We start from the raw sequence: 27,117 nt of genomic DNA on the forward strand, positions 1-27,117 counted from the left end.
CAGACCATACCCATCGCCCTCGACCGCCTTCATCACCCCCGGGGAATCAAAGCGAAAAGCAGGTCCTTCTTTTTGTCTGGTTGAATCTCTGAACGTACAAAGGGCCATAAAGAAATTTAACCGTGCATTGTGAGCCATTTAACCCTCTGGGCTTACTCGGGTGACATTTTCCCTCAGCAGTTAAATGTGTTTGACAGGTCCTCACACTCCCATCCTGCTGAACCTTCCTCTCCTACCAAAGAGAGATCTCCTTTTAACTTCGATGTTGGTAGTCGACCAGAAAGATGTGGTAAGAAGGAAGATGATGCAAGCTTTTCCTGGAAGGGTTTTTAAAACAGAATTAGGGAGGAGTGAATTCTTTTCAGAGTTGTGGATCGTGAACGACGCGATGTGACCGGTTAGGCAGTCTTTTCATTAGCTTAGTTTCGTGCCACTTACAGAAGTATGTGCAGGTCAACTGTGGAATTAAGAGTGATATTTCATTTTTGACCATAATATAGTTTGTGGTTAACCTTGCATTCATTGAAAAGAGGCTTTTAAACTCTGTCGGAGTGTTGGCTTATAATTGCTAGCATTTATAGTGCATTTTGCCTTTCGAGAGAGCAGTAAGTGGTTATTCCCCATCTTATGACTTATCGTTTTCATAGATTTCTCATTTTCCTATGTTACATTTCTTATTATGCCAGGCGTTCAGAGAGTTTACATTCGGGTTGATTTCGTGTGTTTTAATGAAAGTAAAGAATTATCTAAGGACATAAAGCAATTCATTAAGGAAAGTAGCTTATAGTTTTTATTTAGTAATTACTGATTGTGGCCCATTTTCTATTTTTAAAGGAAGTCCTAAATTCCCATAAAATTTTTTTGTGATCCCAGAGCTATTTTGATTTGTTAGGTAGTCATGCCTATGATATTGTTAGAGTACATAAAGTCAGTAGGTGATCTTCAGTTGTGAAACCACATTCTTTGCTATAAATTACTTACGTTAATCGTTCTTAGAGAAACAATTCTAAAGTACTGCAGTGATAATGTACAGTTACCAAATGTCACATATCCATGTGGAATATGGATAGTGCCATAAAACAATGAATTAGAAATGTCATTTTCAACAATTGGTAGAAGTAACGTTCCGTTTAGGACAAAAAGGAAGCTTATTTCCACTGATGTGGAATTATGGTGGAGTCTCTTAGCTGTAGGTGTTTATGACACTTGTGATTACCTCTACTATAACATTTGATTTATTATGTATATGTTTTGTATGTAATATATTTATATAATGCTTATAAAAGAATTGGTTATATTTAAAAAACTGAAAAACTGTTTACATAATTTGATTTTCGTGGAGTCTGGGTAGACTATAGCTGGAGACGTAGCCTCATAATAAGTACTTCCTAACAGGAGATACTTTCTAATTGTGTGCCTTTTAAAAACTGAATCAGTTACTAATACTGGTTTCCGATACCCCATTTACTTTGTTACACTTCTGAGATACTGAGTTATATGTGTACATGTGTGTGTTTTAACCAGTTGGACCAACAATTTGGCCACTAATTTCTCCAAAGTGAAGACTAATCTGGTACTTTCTGAATATTTAGGGGCAGATTGACTCTTCCTTAGAGTGATCAATCCAGTGATGCATTGACATATGAAAATATTGCCTGTGAATAAAGATTAAAATGAACAAAAGAAATGTGTGTATAGAGACCACGGTGAGATAAAGTGAAAGAGGAGACTCCTCTCTGCAGAGTGCCTGCGCTCATTTGTTATCTTCTTTATAATCCAGGATCCTAGGTTTGCCTTATGAACTTTCTTACTTGTAAAGTAACTTGACTCTAACATTCTTGCCCCCTTCACATTTATAGTTTTATACAGGGTTTTCTGGTGTTCATTTGGGGGTGTGGGTTCCATACCAAGCCACATCTGATTCTTTTGGGGTTGCATGAAAGTGGGGTTATGGATTTTTTAAAAAATTTTTTAGTTAATGTTTTTTATTTATTTTTGAGAGAGAGACAGAGTGTGAGCGGGGGAAGGGCAGAGAGAGAGGGAGACACAGAATCTGAAGCAGGCTCCAGGCTCTGAGCCATCAGCCCAGAGCCTGACGCGGGGCTCGAACTCACAAACCTTGAGATCATGACCTGAGCTGAAGTCAATGCTTAACCGACTGAGCCACCCAGGTGCCCCAGTGGATTTAATTGAACCGTACTTAGCACAAGTTTTCTTTATGATGATTTTATTAAGAAATTATGGTGGAGGATTCTCTGGTTAAAAGAGAAATCTTGGGAAATGTTTATCATTAAAAATTGCTATTTAGTTATGATAGCCTGGAGATGAGTTGCAAGGCTCCTTTGCCCTAAAGTAGTTCTAAAACTATAGTAGTAGCACCATTTTAATAACTTGGTTTGGTGTGCTAGCTTCAAAGCTGGGATTATTTTTCACTTTAAGCAAGGGAGAAGCAAGGAAGGGCTTCTCTCAGAGCTGGGATGTGGCTTGCAGGCCAAATTGGGCTCACTGACTTGTTTGTTACAGCCTGTAAAGTAAGAATAGTTTTGCGTTTTTATTTTTATTTTATTTTTTTCAACGTTTATTTATTTTTGGGACAGAGAGACAGAGCATGAACGGGGGAGGGCAGAGAGAGAGGGAGACACAGAATTGGAAACAGGCTCCAGGCTCTGAGCCATCAGCCCAGAGCCTGACGCGGGGCTCGAACTCACGGACCGCGAGATCGTGACCTGGCCGAAGTCGGACGCTTAACCGACTGCGCCACCCAGGCGCCCCTAGTTTTGCGTTTTTAAATGGCTGCAAAAGCATGTAATATTTTATAATATGCGAAAATTTCTTATGTGAAATTCAAATTTCAATATCCACAAATAAGGTCTTGTTGGAACAGAGCCACCACATTCGTTTACTTACTGCCCATAGGGGCCTCCACACTACAGCAGCAGTGGTTGGTACTGTGTGACCCACGAGCTGAACTATTTACTCTGTAGCCCCTTACAGAAAAAAAGAGTCTTCTCCAGAGAAAGTTTCCAGCTGCCTTCATCAGCAGCACATTTCTTGGTCACAGGTTGCATGGTGGATAGTTTGCCTCATTGGGAAGAAGTAGAGCCAGGCAGTGGGAAACTAGATATGTCACTTTTTTTTTTTTTTTTAATTTTTTTTTTCAACGTTTATTTATTTTTGGGACAGAGAGAGACAGAGCATGAACGGGGGAGGGGCAGAGAGAGAGGGAGACACAGAATCGGAAACAGGCTCCAGGCTCCGAGCTGTCAGCCCAGAGCCTGACGCGGGGCTCGAACTCGCGGACCGCGACATCGTGACCTGGCTGAAGTCGGACGCTTAACCGACTGCGCCACCCAGGCGCCCCAGATATGTCACTTTTCAACATTGGCAGGCTTGGAACTTAAAAAGAAGACAGCAACAACAAAATCTTTGCATCTAGTGTTTTTGTCTCATTGTACCTAGTACTTCAAGTTAATGCATCAATTATGGAGCTGTTGAAACTTGAAAGGACTCTTAGGCTTCACTAACTAGGTTCTTGATAATAATAGTCATTCAGTAGTTTCTGAACTGATGGAGTGCCAAAAGAATTGTTATGGAACTCCCTGGAACCAAGCCAGGACGGTTTCTGCAGGTGATGTACTGTAAGGATTCTTAAGAGCACAGGTAACCTTCAATATCTGGAATTAGCAAGGTATAACTTAAAACTGCAAGGTTGTGTTATATCTGACTTATTTTTTCACCTTCTGTAAGCTCTGAACTGTGTTGCAAGGGGTGATGGGGTGTAAGACGGAATTGAAACAACTGGGGTTTTTTTCCAAATGAAAAAATACTTGGACATCACAGCCATAGGTCACAGGTTGTGCTAATGGGCAGATTCGGTGTCCTGTCCCCTCACTCCCCATTTACCTTGCAGGGGCTGATCAAAGTCAGGCACAAGTTAACAATGCTCAAGGGCAGTCACCAGCTAGCCAGATGGACACTGATGGATTTGTATCCTCTTCTGAGCTGCCTTCCAGAATCTGGAGGCCTCTGCAGCTGAATACCAAAGAGATTCTGAAAGGAGTTTCTTTCCTTCCTTACAATTGTGTTGAAACCCTATCCAAATGTTTGCCTCTGGGTGCCTGGGTGGCTCAGTCATTTAAGTTTTGGACTTTGGCTCAGGTGGTGATCTCGCCGTCTGTGGGTTTGAGCCCTGTGTCCGGCTCTGTGCTGAAGGCTCAGAGCCTGGAGCCGGCTTTGGATTTTGTGTCTCCCTCTCTCTATGCTGGCCCTGCCGCCTGCTCATGCTGTCTCTCTCTCAAAATAAAGAGACATTGAAAAAACAACAAGTGTTTGCCTCAGTTTCACAGAATATCAGGATCTCTCTCTGCTGCTGAATACACTAGAAGCATTTATGTTCGTTCCCCTTTGAAGGTGCTTGAGGGCACCCTGGTAATTGCCAGTAAAAGACCATTGCTTAGACCTTCTAAAGCATTGTTAAAATCTTAGGATTATAAAATTCTAACAGTGAGTGCATATTTTAAATGAAAATTGCCAATTATTTATTTATTAAATCAAAGCTGAAACAACTTAATCTAATCCATATGAATTGTTTCCCTCCATGGACTTGGGTGCCTTGTCACTGTACACATTGAAATCTCATATAAAGAGGTTGTTGGTTTAGGCTTGTGTCATCTGTGGAAGAAAAATGAATGGTTTGAATGTTGACTCTTATGCTGTGCTTCAATGCAAGGAAGTGTCAATGATTGAATGTCTGGACTGATAGGATTCATTGCAGAACTTAGAATGTGATTTTTGAGTCCTTAGCTGCCAGGTCCAGGTCGTCAGGCTTAGTCTGACCACCCCCTGTAGTAGAAAAGATTCTGTGTTCATGGACCCCATCAGTGGAGCCTTTCCAGTTGTTTTTAGTGGTGCTAAATGCCTCAGGTCTTTGGTTACTCATTCCTTTTGAGAATGGCTGGGTGCCCAGACCTACCGTGTGGTTTTTAGGCATTCTCTTGAACTTCATTTCTCTAACTGGCTTTTGTGGTCCTTGGACAGGAAGGGGAAGGAAATCAAGTTACTGTGTTTCTATTGTCTGCCAGACACTATAATGATTCTCTCTAATCCTCATAACAACTCCCAGAGGTAGGTGGCGCACCCCCTTTTTTAATAGACAGTTGAACCTAAGAGCGATGACACTTGCTCAGGAGATACTTGGTAGGTGGCAGAGTTGGGTTTTGATCTCTGCTCTGTCTGGTTTCAAGGCCCAGGCTTTTCCCACCTTTTCATGATGCCACTCCTAGGACGCCTTGTGTTGTATGAGGGTCTGTGAAGTAGGCTGTCTCCTTAGTAGGAAACTGCCCCCACTTTAGCAGAGCTGTGTGGAGACATTGAATCTATGTAGCTGTATGCAAAAACACCAGTTGCAGTTTTGTAGTGTGTGAGTGAGACAACGTTGGGATAAGTGTCCCAAGTTCTGGCTTTCATCCAGTTTGTGAATGCTTTGGTCAAGTTTAATGTTGGGAAAAAAATCGTACCTATGGTGTCTTTTTTCCAACACCCGCTATTTCTTTGACACTGGCTGGGTGTCCTACAATTCATTTCTGTTCTGACACAACCCGGAGTTAACATCTGTCCAGAGGTTTAAGGACTCCATCCTGCAAGACTGCCCTCCCTTCGGGTGCCAGCTGCAAGTTGGAGGTACATAGAGAACCCCCCCCATGTTTCTGCCCAATTTGTGTACAAATTCTGGGGTTCCCACAACCCTCCCTCAGGTTAGATAATTTGCTAGAATGACTCCATTTAGGAAGACATTTTACTTGTTTACTGGTTTATTATAAAGGATACGATTCAGGGAAAGCCAAATGGAAGAGATGAATAGGGCAAGGTATGGCAGGTGGAAGGTGGCACAGAGCTTCCATGCCCTCTCCAGGTGTTCAGCAACCTGGAAGTCCCTAGAGCCATGTTGTTTAGGGGCTTTTTGAGGGTTTCATTACCTAGGCATGGTTGATTAAATCACTGACCTTTGGTGATAGAACTCAATCTCTTAACTCCTCTCCTTTGTCTAGAGGTTGGAGGTGGGGCTGAAAGTTCAAACCCCCCTCCCCCATCACTATATTAGCATACGAAAGATACTCTTTATTTTTTTTTAATTTTTTTAATGTTTATTTATTTTTGAGACGGAGGGAGACAGACCATGAGTGGGGGAGGGGCAGAGAGAGAGAGAGAGGGAGACACAGAATCTGAAACAACTCCAGGCTCTGAGCTGTCAGCACAGAGCCCAATGCGGGGCTCGAACCCATGAACTGTGAGATCATGACCTGAGCCGAAGTCGGATGCTTAACCGACTGAGCCACCCAGGCGCCCCCAAAAGATACTCTTTAACACTTAAGGGATGCCCCAAGAGTCTTAGGGGCTCTGTGCCCGTATCTAGGGGATAAAGCACCAGTAGCGAAGGGGGTGAGGGAGAGAGAATCTTAAGCACGACACAGGGCTCACATAGGGTTTAATCTCATGACCCTAAGATTGTGACCTGAGCCAAAATCAAGAGTAGGACGCCTAACTGACTGAGCCACCCAGGTGCCCCCTAAAATAACCTTTTTTTTTTTTTTAAAGTTTATTTTGAGAGAGAAAGAGAGCACAAGTGGGGAAGGGGCAGAGAGAGGGAGAGACAGAATTGCAGGAGGCTCTGTGCTATCAGTGCAGAATGTGATGCCAGGGTTGAACTCCCGAACCATGAGATCATGACCTGAGCTAAGATGAAGTGTGGAACACTTAACCGACTGAGCCACCCAGGCGCCCAACCCCTAAAATAACTTTCTTTTTTCAAATGTTTATATTTGAGAGACAGACAGAGACGGTGTGCGAGCAGGGGAGGGGCAAAGAATCAGACGGAGACAGAATCTGAAGCAGGCTCCAGGCTCCCAGCTGTTAGCACAGAGCCTGACATGGGGCTTGAACTCAAGCTGTGAGATCATGACCTGAGCTGAAGTCCGATGCTTAACTGACTAAGCCACCTGGGTGCCCCCCTAAAATAACTTTCTAACTCCAGTTCTATTACCTACTGTGCTCAAGTCCTCTGTATTTTGGAAGAAAAGATAATTATATAACACGTTTGACTATTGAACTAAAAAATAAATTCTGATAAGCTTTTAACTCTATCCCTCTGTTTGATAAGCAAATATAATCTCATCAGAAAATTATATTTCTGCTTTGAAGGAATGATTGATCCACCAAGATTATATAAAGATTAGGAGATGTTCATGGGACCTGACCTAATACCTTATATTTTGATTAGCGAATATTGTCACATATGCATTCACAACTCATGTCTACGTCATTTGGCTATTTTTCTGATCTTTAGTATAGCTACAGTCTTGTTGCAAGTAATTTACTGTATTTTTAGAAGTTCTGTATTTACTGTATTTTACAGTATTTACTGTAGTGTTTAGAAGTTCTGGTTAATTACCACATCCTACCTTGGACTTGGCATTAGTAGATGACTGCATGGTATAACTGGTTTGATTAGAATTCGTTATTTGAAAGATTTCCTTACCCTCTTAGATTGGAGAAAGTTCAAGTGAGCTTTGAAGGAAGATGCTAAAATGACGTTTTTCCCGGCACTGGTCTCCAGCTGAGGAGGCCAGCCCACAGTGGGCTTGGCACACAGTCCTTCCAATGCGAACGTTTAATGAGCGTGATGCTTTGTTCTTGCCTGCGCACCTTGGTCTCTGTAGTCTTTGAGGAGCACACATTCCAAGAACTCCCCTGCTTGAAAGTGCATGGGAGCCTGCAGATAGGCCACCCAGTGCTGTGAGCTCATTACAGCTTTTCATTTAAGCTGGGTTGTCTGGAGAGAGGAACTCCAGTGGGGTGGCAGGGGCTCCTGCATTGATTTTTCTATCAGCATCTCATCTTAAGGGCAAGGGGACTGCTTATTTAAGGCTTGAAGTTCTTGGCCAAGATCGTAATCCCATTATTTGACTCCCTTGGTTTCTGATTTTTTTTCTCTCCTCTGAAATGTAAGTCCATCTTTAGTTTTTCCCTAGACCACTGTTAAGCTGGGATAATTAGGAAACACTAATGAAATTTTCTGGGTAGGCCCATGTAGGGGTTCTCAAGCAGTGGTGATTTTGTCCCCCAGGGGACATTTGGCAATGTCTGGGACATTTTGGGTGGTCCTGATGGGAGGGGAGTGGGGAGCGCTCCTGGCAGCTGATGGGTAGAGGCTTGGGATGCTGCTAAACATCTTCTAATACATCAGACACATCTCATAACAAATTATGATTATCTGGCCCCAAATGTCAGTAACGCTGAGGTTGAGAAACCCTGTAATTTAGTTGCTATCTAGATCAGATTATCTTTTCTCTAAACACACCCCCGTCCAGTTTAGTTGGACAGAATGGTCCTGCTTTCTTTTCTGAAAATAAATCTCAGACACACTGGGTAGACCGAGGAGAAACTTCTTTGAAAGAAACCTTTATAAAACAACATGCACCTAGAATAGGAACCTCAGTCAGCTGGAAGTGCTCAGAAACCCCAGGCTTCCCATTTGTCCAGAAGTTGTGGGGTGGTAAATGAAATGTGAATGTACTTGGCCAAGGGCCTGATACAAAGTAGGTGTTTCAGTCAGTGTCATCCTTCCTTGCTTGCTTGTGGTGTTGCAGTTTTGTGGTGAGTGGGTAGGTTTAACCACTGTTTGCAGAAGTGAGTTTAAGCAAGACCTTTCAGGGATGCCTGGCTGGCTCAGTCAGTGGAGCATATGACTCTTGATCTCGGGATCATGAGTTCGAGCCCCACGTTGGATATAGAGTTTACTATAAATAAGTAAATAAGTAAGTAAGTAAGTAAATAAATAAATAAATAAATAAAGTATGATAATAAAATAACTTAAAAAAGAAAAGTAAGACCTTTCAAAAACCTTGGAGTTTCAGAAATTGACAGAAACCCAGTGACAGCTATCTCTGTGGTTTTCCTTATATTCATTCCCTCCAAGATTTTACTAGAAACTCCAAATTCTATGTTAGGCTGCCTGTGATTTTATTTCTTTTTATTTTTTAAACATTAATTTTTTTTTTTTTTTTGAGAGAGAGAGCGAGCGAGCATGGGAGGGGCAGAGGGGATAGAAAGAGAGAATCCTAAACAGGCTCCGTGCTCAACACTCACCATGGAGCCTGATGCGGGGATCGATCCCAAGACCCTGGAATCATGACCTGAACCAAAATCAAGAGTTGGCAACTCAACTAACTGAGCCACCCAGATGCCCCAAGGCTGCCTGTGATTTTAACAGTAGTTCATTTGACAAACATTTATTGTTCACTGTATCCGTATTAGGCACTGAAGTCCGTCATTGTCCCTCACTTTATGAAATCTCTTTCTGGGAAGATATACACTGAACATACAATTATGTACAGTTATTAGTTCAATGTTCATAAATGTTACCAAGGAGACATATGAGATGTAGGAGAGAGGTATTCGGATGGGGGGAATCCAGCCTAGTCTGCAAAATCAAGGCAAACATACTTGAAGAAATATTTTAGTATTAGATTGAATTGACCAGGTAAAGAGAGAGTGGGTTGGGGTGATGGAAATGTAGGGGATGGAGCAAACACCATGTGAGATATCCAGAGGAAAGGAGCCTTCCAGAAAAAGAGAGGGGTGCAGTGTTATGACATAGTGAATGGCCAGGTGTTATGGGTGGGCAGGCAGTGTCACGAGGTGACTGTGGATACAGACTGGACAAATCGTGTAGGGCCTGGTAAGCCATATTGAACATTTTGGATATTAGCTTCAGACTTCTGTGTAGCAGGGTCGTGATGTGATCAGATTTGCATTTAAAATTTTCAGTTTTTAGAGAGGTTTTTTGGCCACTTAAATTTTCAAACCACTTTTAATTAAAGTGCTATCCACATTTAGATATGTAAATATATGTTAAAAATAACCTTTATTGAGATATGTATAGTTCACATACCATAAAATTCATCCTTTTAAGGTGTATAGTTCAATGTTTTTTAGTACAATATATTTACACAGTTGTGCAACCACCATCACTTTCTAGTTTTAGAATGTTTTCATCACTCCAGAAAGAAACTGCGTATCCATTGGTAGACACTCCCCACTGCCCCCTGCCCCCAAACCCTTGGCAACTGGTCTACTTTCTGTCTCTGAACCTGCCTATTCTGGACACTTTATGTAAGTGAACATACCATTTGTGGCCACTTGTTACTGGCTTCTTTCCCTTAGCATAATGTTTTCAGAGTTCATCCATGTTGTCACCTGAATCAGGACTTCACTGCTTTTTATGGTTGAATAATCCATATTCTGTTGTATAGATCAGTCATATCTTGTTTATCCATCAGTTGATGGACGTTTGGGTTTGTTTCCACTTTTTGATGATTCTGAATAATGCTGTGGAGTTGGCATTTGTATCATGCAAATGGTCAGGAGGAGCATGGGTTTCAACTTTTATATTTATTTATTTTTAATTAATTTATTTTGAGAGAGAGAGAGAGAGAGAGAGTGCCCGTGAGCTGGGGAAGGGCAGAGAGAGAGGGAGAGAACCCTAAGTAGGCTTGCACTGAAATCTAGAGTCAGACACTCAACCCCCAGGCACCCCCCAGGCACCCCCAACCTTTATCTTAAGAATTTTTTCTTTAATATTTATTTATTTTTAAGAGATACACACACACACACACACACACACACACACACAGTGTGAGCAGGGGAGGGGCAGAGAGAGAGGGAGACACAGAATCGGAAGCAGGCTCCAGGCTCTGAGCTGTCAGCACAGAACCTGATGCAGGGCTTGAATTCATGAACTGCGAGATCATGACCTGAGCTAAAGTCAGACGACTGAGCCACCCAGGCTTTCCACCCCCCTCTTATACAAATTTTTTTAATGTTCCAACCTTTGTCTTTAAAGAGAAGGGCTTTACTCCTTCTCATTCCATAGGACATTCTGTTCAGTAAGCAGTTTCTTTTCTGAAGCACTTGTATAACTGTAAAGGTTCAACCACATGTGTCAGTGAATTGAGAGAAATGCTGTTAAGAACTGGAGTTTTCCTCTTGGCACTTGAAAGCAATATTTGCAGTTAATGATGCCAAGTCTTACTTCGTTCTAGAAGTCAGACTCCATTGTTGTTCTAGTTGTCCATTTACAAGTGGATGCCAAGGAATTCTTAGCTCCTCTGTTTCACTTGAATGACTTCTTGTCTGCACTAATAGAATGTACCTGATTGCCTATTACTAAGGTGATGGCTTTCATCTTGATTAGTCATTTCAGAAAATAAAAAATAAATAAAAGTCAGAGTAGCCTCAGTATCACAGAGTTCAGAATGTGTACCAGGAGGTTGTGAGTATAATAAAAAATGGTTTATGACCTCTACTGGGACATAACTTCAGGCACAATGAATATTAAGAATTAATGATTAAGCAAGAACATTTTCAGACCAAGGAAGAAAGTATAGGCAGTAAATATAAGAAGCTTATCATGTAGAGTGGAAAAAGTAAAAATAATTATCAAGTCCAAGCAGTTTTGGTAACAGTGTTTAAATGGTAAATGAACACAGGGGCTCCTGGGTGGCTCAGTCATTGAGCATCTGACTCTTGATTGTGACTTGGGTCATGATCTCACCGTTAGGTTCGTGAGATGGAGCCCTGCGCTGGGCTTTGTGCTGACAGAGCAGGAGCCTGCTTGGGATTCTCTCTTTCCCTCTTTCTCTGCCCCTCCACTGCTTGGGCAGAGGCGCGTGCTCTCTCTTTCTCAAGATAAATAAATAAACCTCAAAAAAAAAAAAAAAAGGTAAATTAACAAATCAGTCAACAGATGGGAAATTTGGTATCTAGTTTGGATATAGGGTTTGTAAAAAAAAGATTAGTTAATCTTTAAGTTTTTAATGTGCCTATTTGCTTGCTTGTATTGGATTATAACTGGTTCCTTTCAATGTTAGTTTCAGGAATGTTACCCAAGATTTGTTTTAACATTTAGCAAGCTTAGGATGACTGTAAAATTGGCCCACCAATTGTGTAAGCAGTTACAGGATGCCTGTTGATAAATGGTCATATTTGTCAGGGGGAAGCAAATTACTTTTTTTTTTTTAATTGTTTTAAATGTTTATTTATTTGTGAGAGAGAGACAGTGTGAGTGGGGGAGAAGCAGAGAGAGGGGGAGACACAGAATCCAAAGCAGGCTTGAGGCTCTGAGCTGTCAGCACAGAGCCTGACGCAGGACTCACACTCACGAACTGTGAGATCGTGACCTGAGCCAAAGTCGGACGCTTACCGACTGAGCCACCCAGGCGCCCCAGAAGCAAATTACTTTTGACGAAGGCTCTCTTCATTGGGAAAGATTGATTGTTTTTTTAGCAGATAATGGATTAATAATAACTGGTCAACCCTACAGTTTCATCATTGTAATTAATGGGCTTACTCTTATTTATCAGGCCATGTTAGAGGAATCTCGTTGCTATTATTATAGGATTCTTCTGTGTGTCTGGTACTACATTGAGGATTTGCCTGCATTACCTTATTTAATCCTCTCAATACCCTACTAGGATAGATAGATACCAGTGACATCTCTAGTCTACAGGTGAATGAACAGAGGCCCAGAGATTAAGTGACTTGTCCAAGCTTACACACGAATGGCAGAGCCAGGACTTGATCATGGAGCAGACTCTAAAGCTGACATACCCTATGATTGACTTCCCTCCCTTCCCTGGTACACTAACTCTAAACGGAAAACATTTATTATAGAAGGTTAAATTTCATCCACAGTTGAAGCTCCTGAATTTTGTTCTGAAAAGTACGTTCAGGTTAGAGCCTGTTCCCAGAAGTCTCGTTCTCAGCATGTTATATTACCTTGTCTTCTCATCGATTACGATGTGACCTTAAGTAACTTCTTGATCTTTCTCAAGCACATATCGCCCCCGGTCTGTGAGAATGTTCTATGACCTGGTAAAGCGCACCTCAATAATTCTAAAGGCCTCTATATAGCCTACAAGAAGAAAGGCAGCTTTATCTGGTCACTGGAGTAGTAATTTCTGCTGCTTTACTCTGCCATTGATTTGTTTGCTGGTTTTGAATTAAACCATTGCGTTATGTGACTGTTTCCTTATCTAAAAACAAGGTTAATAATGCTACTTACTGCCTTCTGATGTTGATTTTCAGTGAAGGAGAGGCCAACTGTGCCTTCCTAGATCTCAGGGTCCTGGGGATATAGTGACTGAAATATTGGGCAGGGGGTCAGAATACAAGGACTGTGGCCTGGCTCTGTCACCTACTAAACTGCATGACTCAGAAACCTCTTCCCCCCTGCGCCCCCTACATTATGAGAATTAGATGAGAAATTATGTATGTGGAAGTATTTTACACTTTATAGGTCATCTGAGTGTAGGAGATGATGATTATCCTCCCAGTGCCATGCGATTATAACATTTAGAAATACTGGATTTGATTTAGTCTTCTGGCTTCTGTTTTTGGACTTCTTAGATGACACTTAAGTTGTGTGTTTTCACTTGTTCTTCTTTTTTTTTAGTGGTACGTGTGCAACAGAGAGAAATTATGCGAATCACTCCAGGCTGTCTTTGTTCAGAGCTATCTTGATCAAGGAACACAGATCTTCTTAAACAACAGTATTGAGAAATCTGGCTGGCTATTTATCCAATTATATCACTCTTTTGTGTCATCTGTTTTTAGCCTGTTTATGTCTAGAACATCTATCAATGGGTAAGTGAGTCTTGTGTATTTTTTCTTTCTCCTTAGGTTTAAAAAAAGAAAATGAAAGAAAAGCTATTTTGTTAAAGGTATTGATCACCTCAGCTACAATACTTGTGCGAGTCAGAATCCTTGGCAGTGGGTGGGTCCAGTGTCTTAGCCTTCTGCAGTTCTGCCTTTTATATTCATCATAACTTGAGGCATCTGGGTGGCTCCGTTGGTTAAGCGTCTGACTTCGGCTGAGGTCATGATCTAATTGTTCGTGGTTTCAAGCCCCGCATCGGACTCTGTGCTGACAGCTCAGAACCTGGAGCCTGCTTCGGATTCTGTGTCTCCTCTCTCTGCCCCACCCCACTCATGTTCTGTCTCTGTCTCTCTCTCAAAAATAAATAAACATAAAAAAACTTAAGAAAGTAAATTCACCATAACTTGATAAATAGCCTCATTAGTCTGTATTTCTACGGTGGGAGTTACTTGGAGCAGTGCTTCCCAGCTTCGATGTGCACAAGAAACAACCCGGAGATCTGGTGAAAATGCAGATTGTGAATCAGTAGGTCAGGGACCTAGGATTCTGCATTTTTAAAAAAAATTTTTTTAACATTTATTTATTTTTGAGACAGAGAGAGTCAGAGCACGAATGGGGGAGGGTCAGAGAGAGAGGGAGACACAGAATCCAAAACAGGCTCCAGGCTCTGAGCTGTCAGCACAGAGCCCGATGCGGGGCTTGAACTCACAAGGAGTGAGATCATGACCTGAGCCGAAGTCGGACGCTTAACCGACTGAGCCACCCAGGTGCCCCGAGGATTCTGCATTTTTAATAAGCCCCCAAGTGATGCCCATGATGCTGCTAGTCCCCTACTGTAGAGAGTAGCAAGAACTAAGCCCTTAACATGTGGTGAAGAGTAAAATCTTTGCTTTAGCACACTTCCCAGGAACAAGGTTTTGTTTTGTTTTTGAGAGGGGGGATTTAATCAACCCAGCAATGTGTGATGGCTTATTTCGAGTGAAGGCCCAACATCTGTTCTTAACATAATGTCTAGGCGCACCAGAATTTTGTAAACTTGCTGTGGAATGCCCATCTCTAGTGTGGTTCTCTCATATAAATCCATGGAGAAAGCTTTAGGAGTACAGATTTTTTTCAGTCTTTTCTTGGCCAAATTTTCAAAAATCCCCAAGGCCCAAGAATCTAGAATGCCAAGGAGAAAATCAGTAGAGTTTAGTGTTTACAAAGCCTTATTGGACTGCTTAAAGCCACTGGTTGGGCCCACTTTGTTTTCCCCCCTTGAGGTTTCGAGCCAGCTTCTCCTGACTGTCTGGATCCCTGGTCTCTCATCTGGTCCTTAAATATGTTTTTAGGCACCATGAGCCATTTCTCAAGATTTCTTTCTTGATTTTCTTCATTGTTTATATGAAATTGCCTTAGGTTTGCTTTAGCAGGCAGTTGTTATTTTTGTCTTGGTAGTTGAGTTTATACAACTTGGTCTGACGTTTTGTTTCTAAAATTGACTACACTGAATTTCTGTTCTATACCATTTTATTTATTTTGGAAAGCAGGCAAGTCATTGTAGCAGTGATTCTTATCCTTTATGAGGTCCTTTACCTTTTGAAAATGATGAAAGGTAGGAATCTTCTCTTCAAATAGTATTTTCATTCAACATTTCACATACAGTTTTGGGAGATTTCAAATTCTGAACCACCTCCCCCCTTCATCCCCCACCCCTACCCCCAACCTCTGCCCCATGGGACCCTGGTTAAAATTCCTTGATTTGGAATTTCCGGTTTGGTTAAAGAGAGGCAATGCAATTAATAAATTCCTTTGGATTCCCTTATCTGCAGCTCTTCTGTTGTTTGTTTGGTTTTGTTTAACTCTCACCTCCCAGTCTCTCAAAACATGTCCTGTGTCTTATTCTCACCAGAAAGCTTAATTTTGAGCCTGCTGGTACTTTCCATCCATGGTAGATTATTACCATGAATTGCTGTGTCTTAAATAACTATAGGCATCCCTCATTGCACTTCACAGATAATTGCCTTTTTTTTTTTAATTGGAACTTTGTGGTAACCCTGTGTCATGCACGTCTATCAGTGCCATTTTTTCCAGTAGCATTTGCTCACTTTGTAGCTGTGTGTCATATTTTGGTAATTCTCCCAGTATTCATACTTTTTCATTACTGTATTCTGGTGATCTCTGATTAGTGGTTACGACTCGCTGAAAACTCAGTTGATGGTTAGCTGTTTTTTCACAATAAAGTATATTTTAACTAAGGTATGTACATTGTTTTTTTTTTATTTTTTTATTTTTTTATTTTTTTTTAAATTTTTTTTTTTCAACGTTTATTTATTTTTGGGACAGAGAGAGACAGAGCATGAACGGGGGAGGGGCAGAGAGAGAGGGAAACACAGAATCGGAAGCAGGCTCCAGGCTCTGAGCCATCAGCCCAGAGCCTGACGCGGGGCTCGAACTCGCGGAGCGCGAGATCGTGACCTGGCTAAAGTCGGACGCTTAACCGACTGCGCCACCCAGGCGCCCCTGTACATTGTTTTTTAAGATATAATGCTGTTGCATACTTTATAGGCCATGGCGTAGTGTAAACAACTTTTACATGCACTGGGAAACCAAAAAAATTCATTTGGCCTGCTTGTGATACTTGCTTTATCGTGGTGGTCTGGAACTGGACCTGTGGTATCTCTGAGGCACCCTGCACTGTGATGCCTTGTTGGACTAAGAAGATACTTACCAGACCTCCTTTATGTTAGAAAGGGAAAGGCTAAATAAAGAGAGACCTGATAGCTGTTTTCAGAGTCTGTATTATAAGGAAGATACCTGTAACTCCTTACACACTTTACACACACCTCCTCTACAGATTCTAAATCTGGAGAGAACTTAGGTTGTGGCCAGAGAACCTAGGATGGTTAATAAACACAAACCCCCCACCGCCCATGGACATCACTACCTTTAGAAATTAAAGACAAATTAGAGAGCCATACCTGATGTTTGCTGGAAACCTTGTATTTTTTTTTTCAACGTTTACTTATTTTTGGGACAGAGAGAGACAGAGCATGAACGGGGGAGGGGCAGAGAGAGAGGGAGACACAGAATCGGAAACAGGCTCCAGGCTCTGAGCCATCAGCCCAGAGCCTGACGCGGGGCTCGAACTCACGGACCGCGAGATCGTGACCTGGCTGAAGTCGGACGCTTAACCGACTGCGCCACCCAGGCGCCCCTGGAAACCTTGTATTGAGCGAGGTCAGTGTCTTGGTATTTTAAGTGGGATAATTCTTTATCGTGTGGGACTGACCCACTTCTATCTGGAAGTCTAGCGTTTCTGGCCTGATTCACTAACCAGCAGCACTCCCAGGTCATGGGGATGACCCCAGACTCTCCCACCTACTCGCAGTGCTCCCTAGAGGGTGGAGTTGGTCCTGGTTGAGAAACACTGGGCTTGGTGATTTTTTTAAAAATTTTTATTTACTTTTATTTTTTACACTTTTAATCTTTTTTGGAGCCTCTGTTGCTCATGATCTTTGGGGATAGACAGTGCTTCCGTCTCTGATGCCTTTAAATGTAGACAAGTCAGATGACCTCTAGCTCTAGAGTTTCATGATTATAATGTCAGGAGTCCTTACATCCCAAGAAGGTGGCTAGGGGAAGCGTGATATTTTATAACCAGGAAAGTTTGAGCCAAAAAACTGTTTTGCAACTTACTTTTGATCCTATGGCAAGTCAACACCAACACTGCATCCCCCACACCGTGCTGCCTGTACCCTCTTCCTCCTCTGACGGTGGCTCCTGTGTGAAGTTTTGTAAAGCTCTTTCAGTAAGTTCAGTCTCTTTTCTCATATTTGCTTTCTGTAGCCTATTTTTCCACCAGAAGATTAAAAAATAATGGTCTTGGAGGAGATAACACTTTCTCAGTAAGCAGTTTGAGGGATAGCATCATGTTTAGCAATCTGATGTCTATGCTCCCCCCTTCCCTAGTTTTTTAGCATTCTGTGGGGCAGAAAGTTTACTGTAAAGACATTATTAGATCTGCTTAAACTCTCCTAAGGCCTTAATGGGAAAAGTGGAGAGAGAGGGAGCCTGTTATATGAACTCTGCAATTTTAATTCTTTCCTAAAACTGGTCTTACCAGGAACACCAGGTTGCACACATCTTTCCAGTCACTGTGTGACATACTGTACCATATGCTTATTTCCAGAAAGTAGCGGTACAAACCAGATTTCCCTGCCATTTCCCAGACTGGTGCTTTTGATTAAAAAAAAAAATTTTTTTAATGTTTATTTATTTTTGAGAGAGAAAGCGCAGGTGGGGGAGGGCCAGACAGAGAGGAGGACAGGGGATCTGAAGTGGGCTCTGTGCTGACATCAGAGAGCCCACTATGGGGTTTGAATTCACGAACCATGAAATCATGACCTGAGCTGAAGTCGGACGCTTAACCAACTGAGCCACCCAGGTGCCCCCAGAGCGGTGCCTTTCAAACTGTGTTCCAGGGTCTGAAGGAAGTGCCCCAGGAGCTGCTGAGGGGGAAGGCCCAGAAGTGGCCGCTTCTCCCAGGCTTTCCGCCTTCTTTCTGCAGCAACTCGCTATTTGTGGTTCTGCGCTATCTCTGAGCTCCGCTTCATTTCAGGAAAGGGACCTGGAGAATCCCTGCCCTGGAGAGAGTAGGATTTGAGAGCTAGAAAACCGAGGCTGAGCAGGGAGTGCATTCTGTTCCCCACCGTGATGCTTCCTTGAGACTTGGTTTGAGCCACAGCCTCTGTCTGCTCAGAGTTCTCTCTGATCTCCATTTAACTCCTCTCAAGCTTTTTTTTAAAAGGCGTTACTGTGGTTTTGAATGTTTTTCAGGATCTTTAGAAATAATAAGACCCAGATGATCATGTAATATATAAACTGATGGAAGTATGAATCTACTTTTTTGGTCTAAATTAACTGATATCGCAGGGACCATTTTTTTCTCTAGTGTCTCTTAAAAATCTATGATATTGAAGTTATTTTTTTTCTCACGCAATAACAGCTTTTTTTTCCTATTTGATTTTTCTGCTTAGTATTATTGGCTAGTGCTGTAATCGGATTCTGTTGGGCTGTCATCTTTTTTAACTGATAAATACGTTTTCTGTTACTCTATCTCCATCTCTCCTTCCTAGTTTGACATAAATTCTTCACATTAACCTTTTAATCTCTTACTCATTCTTCTTCCCTTCCCTTCCTGTCTCATCCTGTTTCCTTTCTACCTTTTACTCCTCTCCTTTGCTGACTCTTTATGGGGTGTTATCTGTAAACTCAGCCCCAAATGATATCTGGAGGTATTTTCTTATTTTACTAACTTTGCTTTTAATCCTGTAAATCATATAAAAAGTAATATATAATTTAACCATATAATCACATAAGATAAATATTTTGTAAGTTCAGGAGGCTATTGGTGCTGAGTTACTGCAGTCACTCTGAATGTATGTGGGGGTGCTTAATTTGCATAGACTCTTCTATTTTTGTCTTTTTTTTCTTCCAGGTTGCTAGGAAGAGGCTCAATGTTTGTGTTTTCACCAGATCAGTTTCAGAGACTGCTAAAAATTAATCCAGACTGGAAAACCCATAGACTTCTTGATTTAGGTGCTGGAGATGGAGAAGTCACAAAAATCATGAGCCCTCATTTTGAAGAGATTTATGCCACTGAGCTGTCTGAAACTATGATATGGCAGCTTCAGAAGAAGAAATACAGGTATAATTTTTAGACATGGTTTGGGGTATATTTCTTGGTTTCGGATGTATTTCTTCTTGAGAGTATATTACTTAAAGGATGTGAATCAGAAACAATTTTCCATGATTAGAATTTTTTAAAAACTTTCCATATTACAGTTAAGTAGAAATTTAGAGAGAAATCATCTTTCCTCATCAGTATGTTTCTGGACTAGAGGAGTTGGCACTGTGGAAGAAGGGTAGGTGAGGAATAACTTGGAAAAGAGGAATCAGATGTAGAGACTTTTTCGAGGCACCTGGGTGGGCTCGGTTGGTTGAGCCACTGTCTCTTGATTTCAGCTCAGGTCATGGTCTCACAGTGGTGAGATTAGGCCTCACATCAGGCTCTGTGCTGGGTGTGGAGCCTGCCTGAGTTCATCTCTCTCCCTCTCGCTCTGCCCCTCCCCCTCTTACTTGCTTAAAAAAAAAAAAAAAAAAAAAAAGGTGTAGACACTTTTCCTGTTTGGAATCTGGCTTTTGTTTGTTTGTTTGTTTTGTTTGAGAGACAGAGTGTGAGCAGCGGAGAAACAGGGAGAGAAAATCCTAAGCAGGCTCCATGCCCAGTGAGTAGCCAGGCTCGATCTGACAGTGGTGAGATCATGACCTGAGCTGAAATCAGGAATCGGGAGACTACTGACTGAACCACCCAGGCACCCCTGGAATCTGGCATTCTTCTTCTTTTTTTTAATGTTTGTTTATTTTTGAGAGAGAGACAGAGCATGAGCGGGGGAGGGGCAGAGAGAGAGGGAGACACAGAATCCGGAGCAGGTTTCAGGCTCTGAGCTGTCAGCACAGAGCCTGACGCAGGGCTCGAACCCACAAACTGTGAGATCATGACCTGAGCCGAAGTCGGTCACTTAACTGACTGATCCACCCAGGCGCCCCTGGAATCTGACATTCTTAAAGTTTATTTTTTGGTTTTTTTTGGTTTTTTTTTTTTTTTTTTTTCAATTAAAAAAATTATTGTGGTCAACTATATAACACAGAATTAACCCTTTTAATCATTTTTAAGAGGACAGTTAGTGATATTAAATACATCTACATTGTGTAACCATCACCACTATCCATCTCTAGAATCTTTCTGTTGTCCCCACTGAAGCTCTGTAATTAAACACTAATTTTCCACTCCTCCCCCCCTACCACCCTGGCCCCTGGCAACCATCATCCTACTTCATGTCTCTAGGAATTTGACCCTTCTAGGAACATGAAATAGGAGGAATTATGCATTAATTGTCTTCTCGTGAATGGCTTATTTCACTAAACCTAATGTCTTCAGGGTTTATCCTTGTGGCATGTATCAAAATCACCTTCCTTTAGAAGGCTGAATAATATTCCATTGTATGGATGTACCACACTTGGCTCATTCATTCGTCAGTGGACACTTGGGTTGCCTTCATCTTTTAGCTATTGTGAATACTATTGTGAACGCGAGTGTACAAATAACTGTTTGAGTTGTTGCTTTTGCTTCTGGGTATATACTCAGAAATGGAATTGCTGGATTATAATGTAGGACCCTGTTTAATTTTTTTAGGAATTGTCATACCATTGTCCACAGCAGCTACCCGTTTTACATCCTGGCAGCAGTATACAAGGGCTACAGTTTCTCTGCATCTTCGCGAGTACTTGTTATTTGCTTATTTTTTTGTAATAGCCATCCTAATGAGTATGAACTGTCAAATCTTGGTTTTAAGACCATCTTCTGCTCGAGAGACTTAGAAAGAGAGCTGTTTTTTTGTTTTTTTTTTTTTAATTTTTTTTTTTCAACGTTTATTTATTTTTGGGACAGAGAGAGACAGAGCATGAACGGGGGAGGGGCAGAGAGAGAGGGAGTCACAGAGTCGGAAACAGGCTCCAGGCTCTGAGCCATCAGCCCAGAGCCCGACGCGGGGCTCGAACTCACGGACCGCGAGATCGTGACCTGGCTGAAGTCGGACGCTTAACCGACTGTGCCACCCAGGCGCCCCAAGAGAGCTGTTTTTTATTCAGTATGGATTCTATTGAATAGGAGAAGAAGGTGCTGGGTACAGAATGGGCCTGCCTCCTTCTCTGATATTTTGGAAGCCAGGCTTAGCCTTAGAAAGAAGGAAAAAGGAATTATGAACTCACTTTTGTATCCACCTAAGTTTCTGCTTCTACAGACAGCATTAGAGTAGCTCTTGGAGCACGACTTGATTGAACATTGGCAAAACATGGAAATTTTAAGCGTGGAGAAGAGAAGACCAAGTAGGAAGGGGGTGGAAGGGAAGATTACGATCAAATGTAAAGGGGTTTTATATGGAAAGAGAGGAGTAAGTGTAGTTTCTGGTATAATCATGCACAGCTAGGTCTCAGAAGTTGAGGTAGAGTTAAGGGACACTCACCTTCCTAACAGCTCAAGTATTCAAGTCCTTGCCCCACTCAGTGTTTAAATAGCTATTAGGGATGCTATCATAGGAGACTTCTGTCTGTGTGAGGTTCAACTGTGTGATTTGTAAGATCCCCTTTAGCACTAGCAGTCTGTCTCAGATTAGATCCTGGAGGGCCTGTGTAGTGATAACTGAATTCTTCTCTTTTCTCTTTTCTTTTTTCTCTCCTCTTTTCTCCTCTTTTCTCCTTTTTTCTCCTTTTTTCTCTTCTCCCTTCCCTTCTCTCTTCTCTCTTCTCTCTTCTCTCTTCTCTCTTCACTTCTCTCCTTTTCCTCCTTTCTGAGAGAATCTTAAGCAGGCTCCATGCCTAGCACAGAGCCCAACGTGGGACTTGATCCCACAAACTAGGAGATGATGACCTTCACCGAAACCAAGAGTCAGACACTCAACCGACTGAGCCACCCAGGCGCCCCATGAATTAATTTCTAATTAAAGAAATACTTCAGTATTTTTGGGTGGTTCAGTTGGTTAAGCGTCTGACTCTTGGTTTCAGTGCTGGTCATGATCTCCTGGTTTGTGGGATGGAGCCCCACTTTGAGCTCTGTGATGACAGTGCAGAGCCTGCTTGGGATTCTCTCCCTCCCTTTCTCTCTGCCTCTCTCTCTCTCTCTCAAAAGAAATAAACTTAAAAGAAATTAACTCATCATTTGAAAACTTCATGCCAAAGTCCTAATCTGTCACTCTCCTCCCATGTAAAAAAAATCTGTTCAAAAGTAGATATGGGGAGGAAGGTGTTTGAAATGTTTTCATTCCCCTCCTACTCACCCCTGCTCCTTCCCTTGCTTGCTTGCCATTGAAGCCCTTCTTAAGACTAAATGCCTAAATGGAATTATCAGTGAAATTTAGATATCTGAATTAATAATTCATTGTATCTAGAGTTTACATGCTGTGTAACCTACTAGTAAACTTACTACCCTATGAAAAATACTTAATTTTTTTCCCCTAATACGTAGCACATATGCCAAAATCTGCAATTTGACCTAAATAGGGAATTCATACTGGTTGATATCTCTCCACAATATTATTAGTATTAAATAAGAACATACTCACAAAAATGGTGTTTTTCAGCACAGTGTGAGATGTTTTTTTAATATGAAATTTATTGTCAAATTGGTTTCCATACAACACCCAGTGCTCATCCCAACGGGTGCCCTCCTCAATGCCCATCACCCACTTTCCCCTCCCTCCCACCCCCCATCAACCCTCAGTTTATTCTCAGTTTTTGAGAGTCTCTTATGGTTGGGCTCCTTCACTCTCTGTAACTTTTTTTCCCCTTCCCCTCCCCCATGGTCTTCTTTTAAGTTTCTCAGGATCCACATAAGAGTGAAAACATATGGTATCTGTCTCTCTCTGTATGACTCATTTCACTTAGCATAACACTCTCCAGTTCATCCACGTTCCTACAAAAGGCCATATTTCATTCTTTCTCATTGCCATGTAGTCTTCCATTGTGTATATAAACCACAATTTCTTTATCCACTCATCAGTTGATGAACATTTAGGCTCTTTCCATAATTTGGCTATTGTTGAAAGTGCTGCCATGAACATTGGGGTACAAGTACCCCTGTGTATCAGCACTCCTGTATCCCTTGGGTAAATTCCTAGCAGTGCTATTGCTGGGTCATAGGGTAGCTAGTTTTTTTGAGGAACCTCCACACTGTTTTCCAGAGTGGCTGCACCAGTTTGCATTCCCACCAACAGTGCAGAGGGTTCCTGTTTCTCCATATCCTCTCCAGCATCTACAGTCTCCTGATTTGTTCATTTTAGCCATTCTGATGGCACAATCTGAGATTTTAATGAGGAAGTAATATCTTAGGTTGGGGTTTGTCCAACCTGCTGGCAGGGCAGACTTTTAGCTTAATACCTCGTTTTCTTGGCTTGGGAGCTAACTATTTTTTGTTTCTCTTCAATATCTGAGTTCATGAAAAACACACAGAAAATGGTTGAGTTCTTTTTCTGTGTTGCCAAGGTATCCTTATTTATGCCAAAAAATCCAGTTGTAAAATTTAAGGATCTGGCTTTGATTTCTAAAACAAAACAGCAATTTTTTTATACTGTTGGTGTTTTGCTTTTTATTTAGGATTTACCAACATGCCGATTGCTTTGTCACTTCTGTAAGGAAATATGTTTTAAATCCTCCCGGAAGATAAACTATTACTTAACTTGTTTTCTTGAAAATAATAGTTCCAGGGTTAGAAATACTGTTTTGGAAAAGCCACAGGCACAGGAAAGGATTATATAGTTAATTTTTGATTAGGTGTACTAATGAACAATTCCACAATTCAGGGGACAGTAAATTTTTTAAAAAAGATTCTGTGGCAGGAAAAAATTTTGGCAGCATGTTTTCCTTCCTCGGTCTGCTTCACCAAAAGTTAGTGGTAAAATTAGTTGGTCTGAATGGTAGTTAATGGTAGAGGAAATAAGGGTGTGGGAAGATGCTGTGCTGTAAAGGGTGTGGGTTTAGAATTAAATCTGCATAGACCTTTCACACATGCGTAATCAAAAAGGAATCTTATCATCGGGGCACCTGGGTGGCTCAGTCGGTTAAGTGTCTGACTTCGGCTCAGAGCCTGGAGCCTGTTTCAGATTCTGTGTCTCCCTGTCTCTCTGACCCTCCCCTGTTAATGCTCTGTCTCTCTCTGTCTCAAAAATAAATAAACGTTTAAAAAAAAATTTTTTAAAAAACCAAAAAGGAATCGTATGTACATGTTAACACCAGAGAACAGAGATTCTCAATGTAAGTTTGAAAGCTACTTGACTTGAATCCATTATCTGTAGGTTTGGGATCTTTCTTGAAAAGAAATTATTATAGTTTAAGAATTCTATTTCTCTGGGTGCCTGGGTGGCTCAGTTGGTTAAGTATCTGACTTCAGCACAGGTCGTGATCTCATGATTCATGAGTTCAAGCCCCGTGTCAGGGTCTGTGTTGGCAGCTCGGAACCTAGAGCCTGCTTCAAGTACTGTCTGTCTGTCTGTCTCTCTCTCTCTGTGCCCTTCCCCTGTTCGTACTCTGTCTGTCTCTCCCTCTCTTAAAAATAAACATAAAATTAAAAAAATTTCTATTTCTCATGCTAACATCCTTTATTTTCTTAAAAAAAATTTTTAATGTTTTTTTTTGAGAAGGTGGGGAGAGATTGAGAGAGACACGGAGCACAAGTAGGGGAGGGGCAGAGAGAGAGGGAGACCAGGTGCCCCTTTATTTTCTTTTTTTAATGAAAAGATGTTGGAGACTGAAGTGCAGACTGCTCTTCACTCACAACCCACCACCCGGAAAGCATCGATTCACGGACCAGTTGTCAGGCTCTTTCTCCCCTTAGCTGGGGAGAGCGGGTTCCTTGGCCTGAATAGCCCATTAGGCGTTTCCAAGTTGCAATTTTTACTCTGCCAGTGACTTACAGTATGATTTGGACAAGTGACTTCTTCCACTGTTCTCATAAGTGGAGGAAATCTTAACCACGGGTCTCAATTCCTGGGCTAATACACAGTTCGATTGGGGCCAGTACATTTGTCTTCATCGGTGGAACTGAGTTTACAAGTGAAAAGTCACCATACAAAGATGAGGAAGGGCTTCTAAATGTGTAGCTGTAACTGTCCCTTATTAAAGCCATAATTTTTTATTGGAGCATGTTTTTCTTTCAAAATCTGCAAGTAATTCAGAGATGGATTTGGTGAGATTATTCTATATTAAAACATGTTGATAAAAGTTTGGCTTCTGCTTCCTTATAGATGAGCCTAAGACTTTTTTTGTTGTTTTGTTTTTTTAAATCAAGTGTATCATTTGGTTTTTTTGTTTGTTTTTTACAATTTATGAATTTAAATAGGCTGTTTGACTGAGGTATTAATATCTAAAATAGTCCTTTTCAATTGTTCATTTTGGTTTTTAAAATGAGAATTGATAGTATTTTAAAAAATTTTTTTAATGTTTATTTATTTTTGAGAGAGAGAGAGAGACAGACAGAGTGCAAGCTGGGGAGGGGCAAAGAGGGAGACACAGAATCTGTAGCAGGTTCCAGGCTCTGAGCTGTCAGCCCAGAGCCCGATGCAGGGCTTGAAACCACAAACCGTGAGATCATGACGTGAGCCGAAGCCCGGCGCTCAACTGACTGAACCACCCAGGCGCCCTGGAATTGATAGGATTTTTATCCCCAAAGTAGGACCTTTATAGTTTGAATGAACTAAATCCAGTTTCTAAAATAATCATTGCACAATAAAGTGATTTTGGAGCCCTAATGCCCTACTTATTTCAAGCAACAAAGGATTCTGACTAGTCCCTTGAAGTTGGTTAGAGCATTGTTTTGGAGGAGGGTTTAGTTATTACAAAAAACCTAGACTGAAAACAAGATGCAGCTGAGTGGTTTGTGCTCCTTTATTCTATTTGAAAATGCTCTCAACTATCACTATGCTAATGAGTTTTTTAAAACAGCCCTCATTATACTTCCAGAATTTTCTAAGTTAACTCTACTGTATCTACTCAGCATTATCAAAGACTTGTTTACCAAAGATCCTTTTTCCTGCTCCCTTTTCTTCCCTGCCTCTATCATAACATGCCCCATCTGCCACATTCTGATTGTCACAACCAAGCAGGAGTGAGTAATTTACAGAATTGCCTTAATGGTGTGGCTGACAAAGACTCTTGATAAGAGAACTCTTCCTGTGGATAAAACATTGTAAAGGACTTAGAAATGTTCTGAGAGAGGGATGGTAGGAGAGAGAGGGAGAGGGCTAAGAGTAGTGTGTTAACTGTGCTCTTCATTGACGCTTTTAATAGGATGCCCCATGCTTCGTCGTTTCTATATAGTTATTCAGATAGGAAATTCTAGAGTATGAATAGTACCTGTCTCCTGGAAACAGAGATGTGTGCTCAAAGGCCATAGGTTGTAAGTGGAAATTACCTTTTTAAGAAGATACCCAGCCATAAGAATACCCCTAGCCATTCTTAAAAATAGAGGGGACTCCAGGAATATAAACCATGAATATGTGATGTATTTTATGATTACATTACAATGAAGTAAAAAGTAGGATTTTTTTTGGTTCATTTTATGTTCAGGAATTTGATGCCCTAGTTGTATAACCATTTTTAGCGCCTTGTAACTCATTCTTATTAAACATATGTTTTGTTCTTATAAAGGAGGTATATGTTTTTAGATTTGGAAATGGGTGAAATGCTAAATTTAAAGAAATAGAGTTGCTGCTTTTCTTTGCCTGGCCATCTTATTATTGCAAATATAAATTATAAATGAAAGATCTTGCATTTACTTTGATTGAGAAGACAAAGTTAGAGCCTGTGAGGCA

General features: G+C 41.3%; 1 protein-coding gene across 3 annotated transcripts in view; it reads left to right on the forward strand.

The window, feature by feature from the left end:
- METTL9 (methyltransferase like 9) overlaps positions 1 to 27,117 on the forward strand; it is a 52,307-nt gene that overhangs the window by 2,815 nt on the left and 22,375 nt on the right. For all 3 annotated transcript variants that reach the window (XM_030301511.1, XM_030301510.1, XM_030301509.1), the window contains exons 2-3: positions 13,511 to 13,701; positions 19,194 to 19,403. In XM_030301511.1, the coding sequence (XP_030157371.1) occupies positions 13,511 to 13,701; positions 19,194 to 19,403 (401 nt within the window). The remainder of the gene's footprint in view (positions 1 to 13,510; positions 13,702 to 19,193; positions 19,404 to 27,117) is intronic.

Source organism: Lynx canadensis, chromosome E3, assembly GCF_007474595.2.
Source record: "Lynx canadensis isolate LIC74 chromosome E3, mLynCan4.pri.v2, whole genome shotgun sequence".
In the NCBI taxonomy this organism is placed as follows: domain Eukaryota; kingdom Metazoa; phylum Chordata; class Mammalia; order Carnivora; family Felidae; genus Lynx; species Lynx canadensis.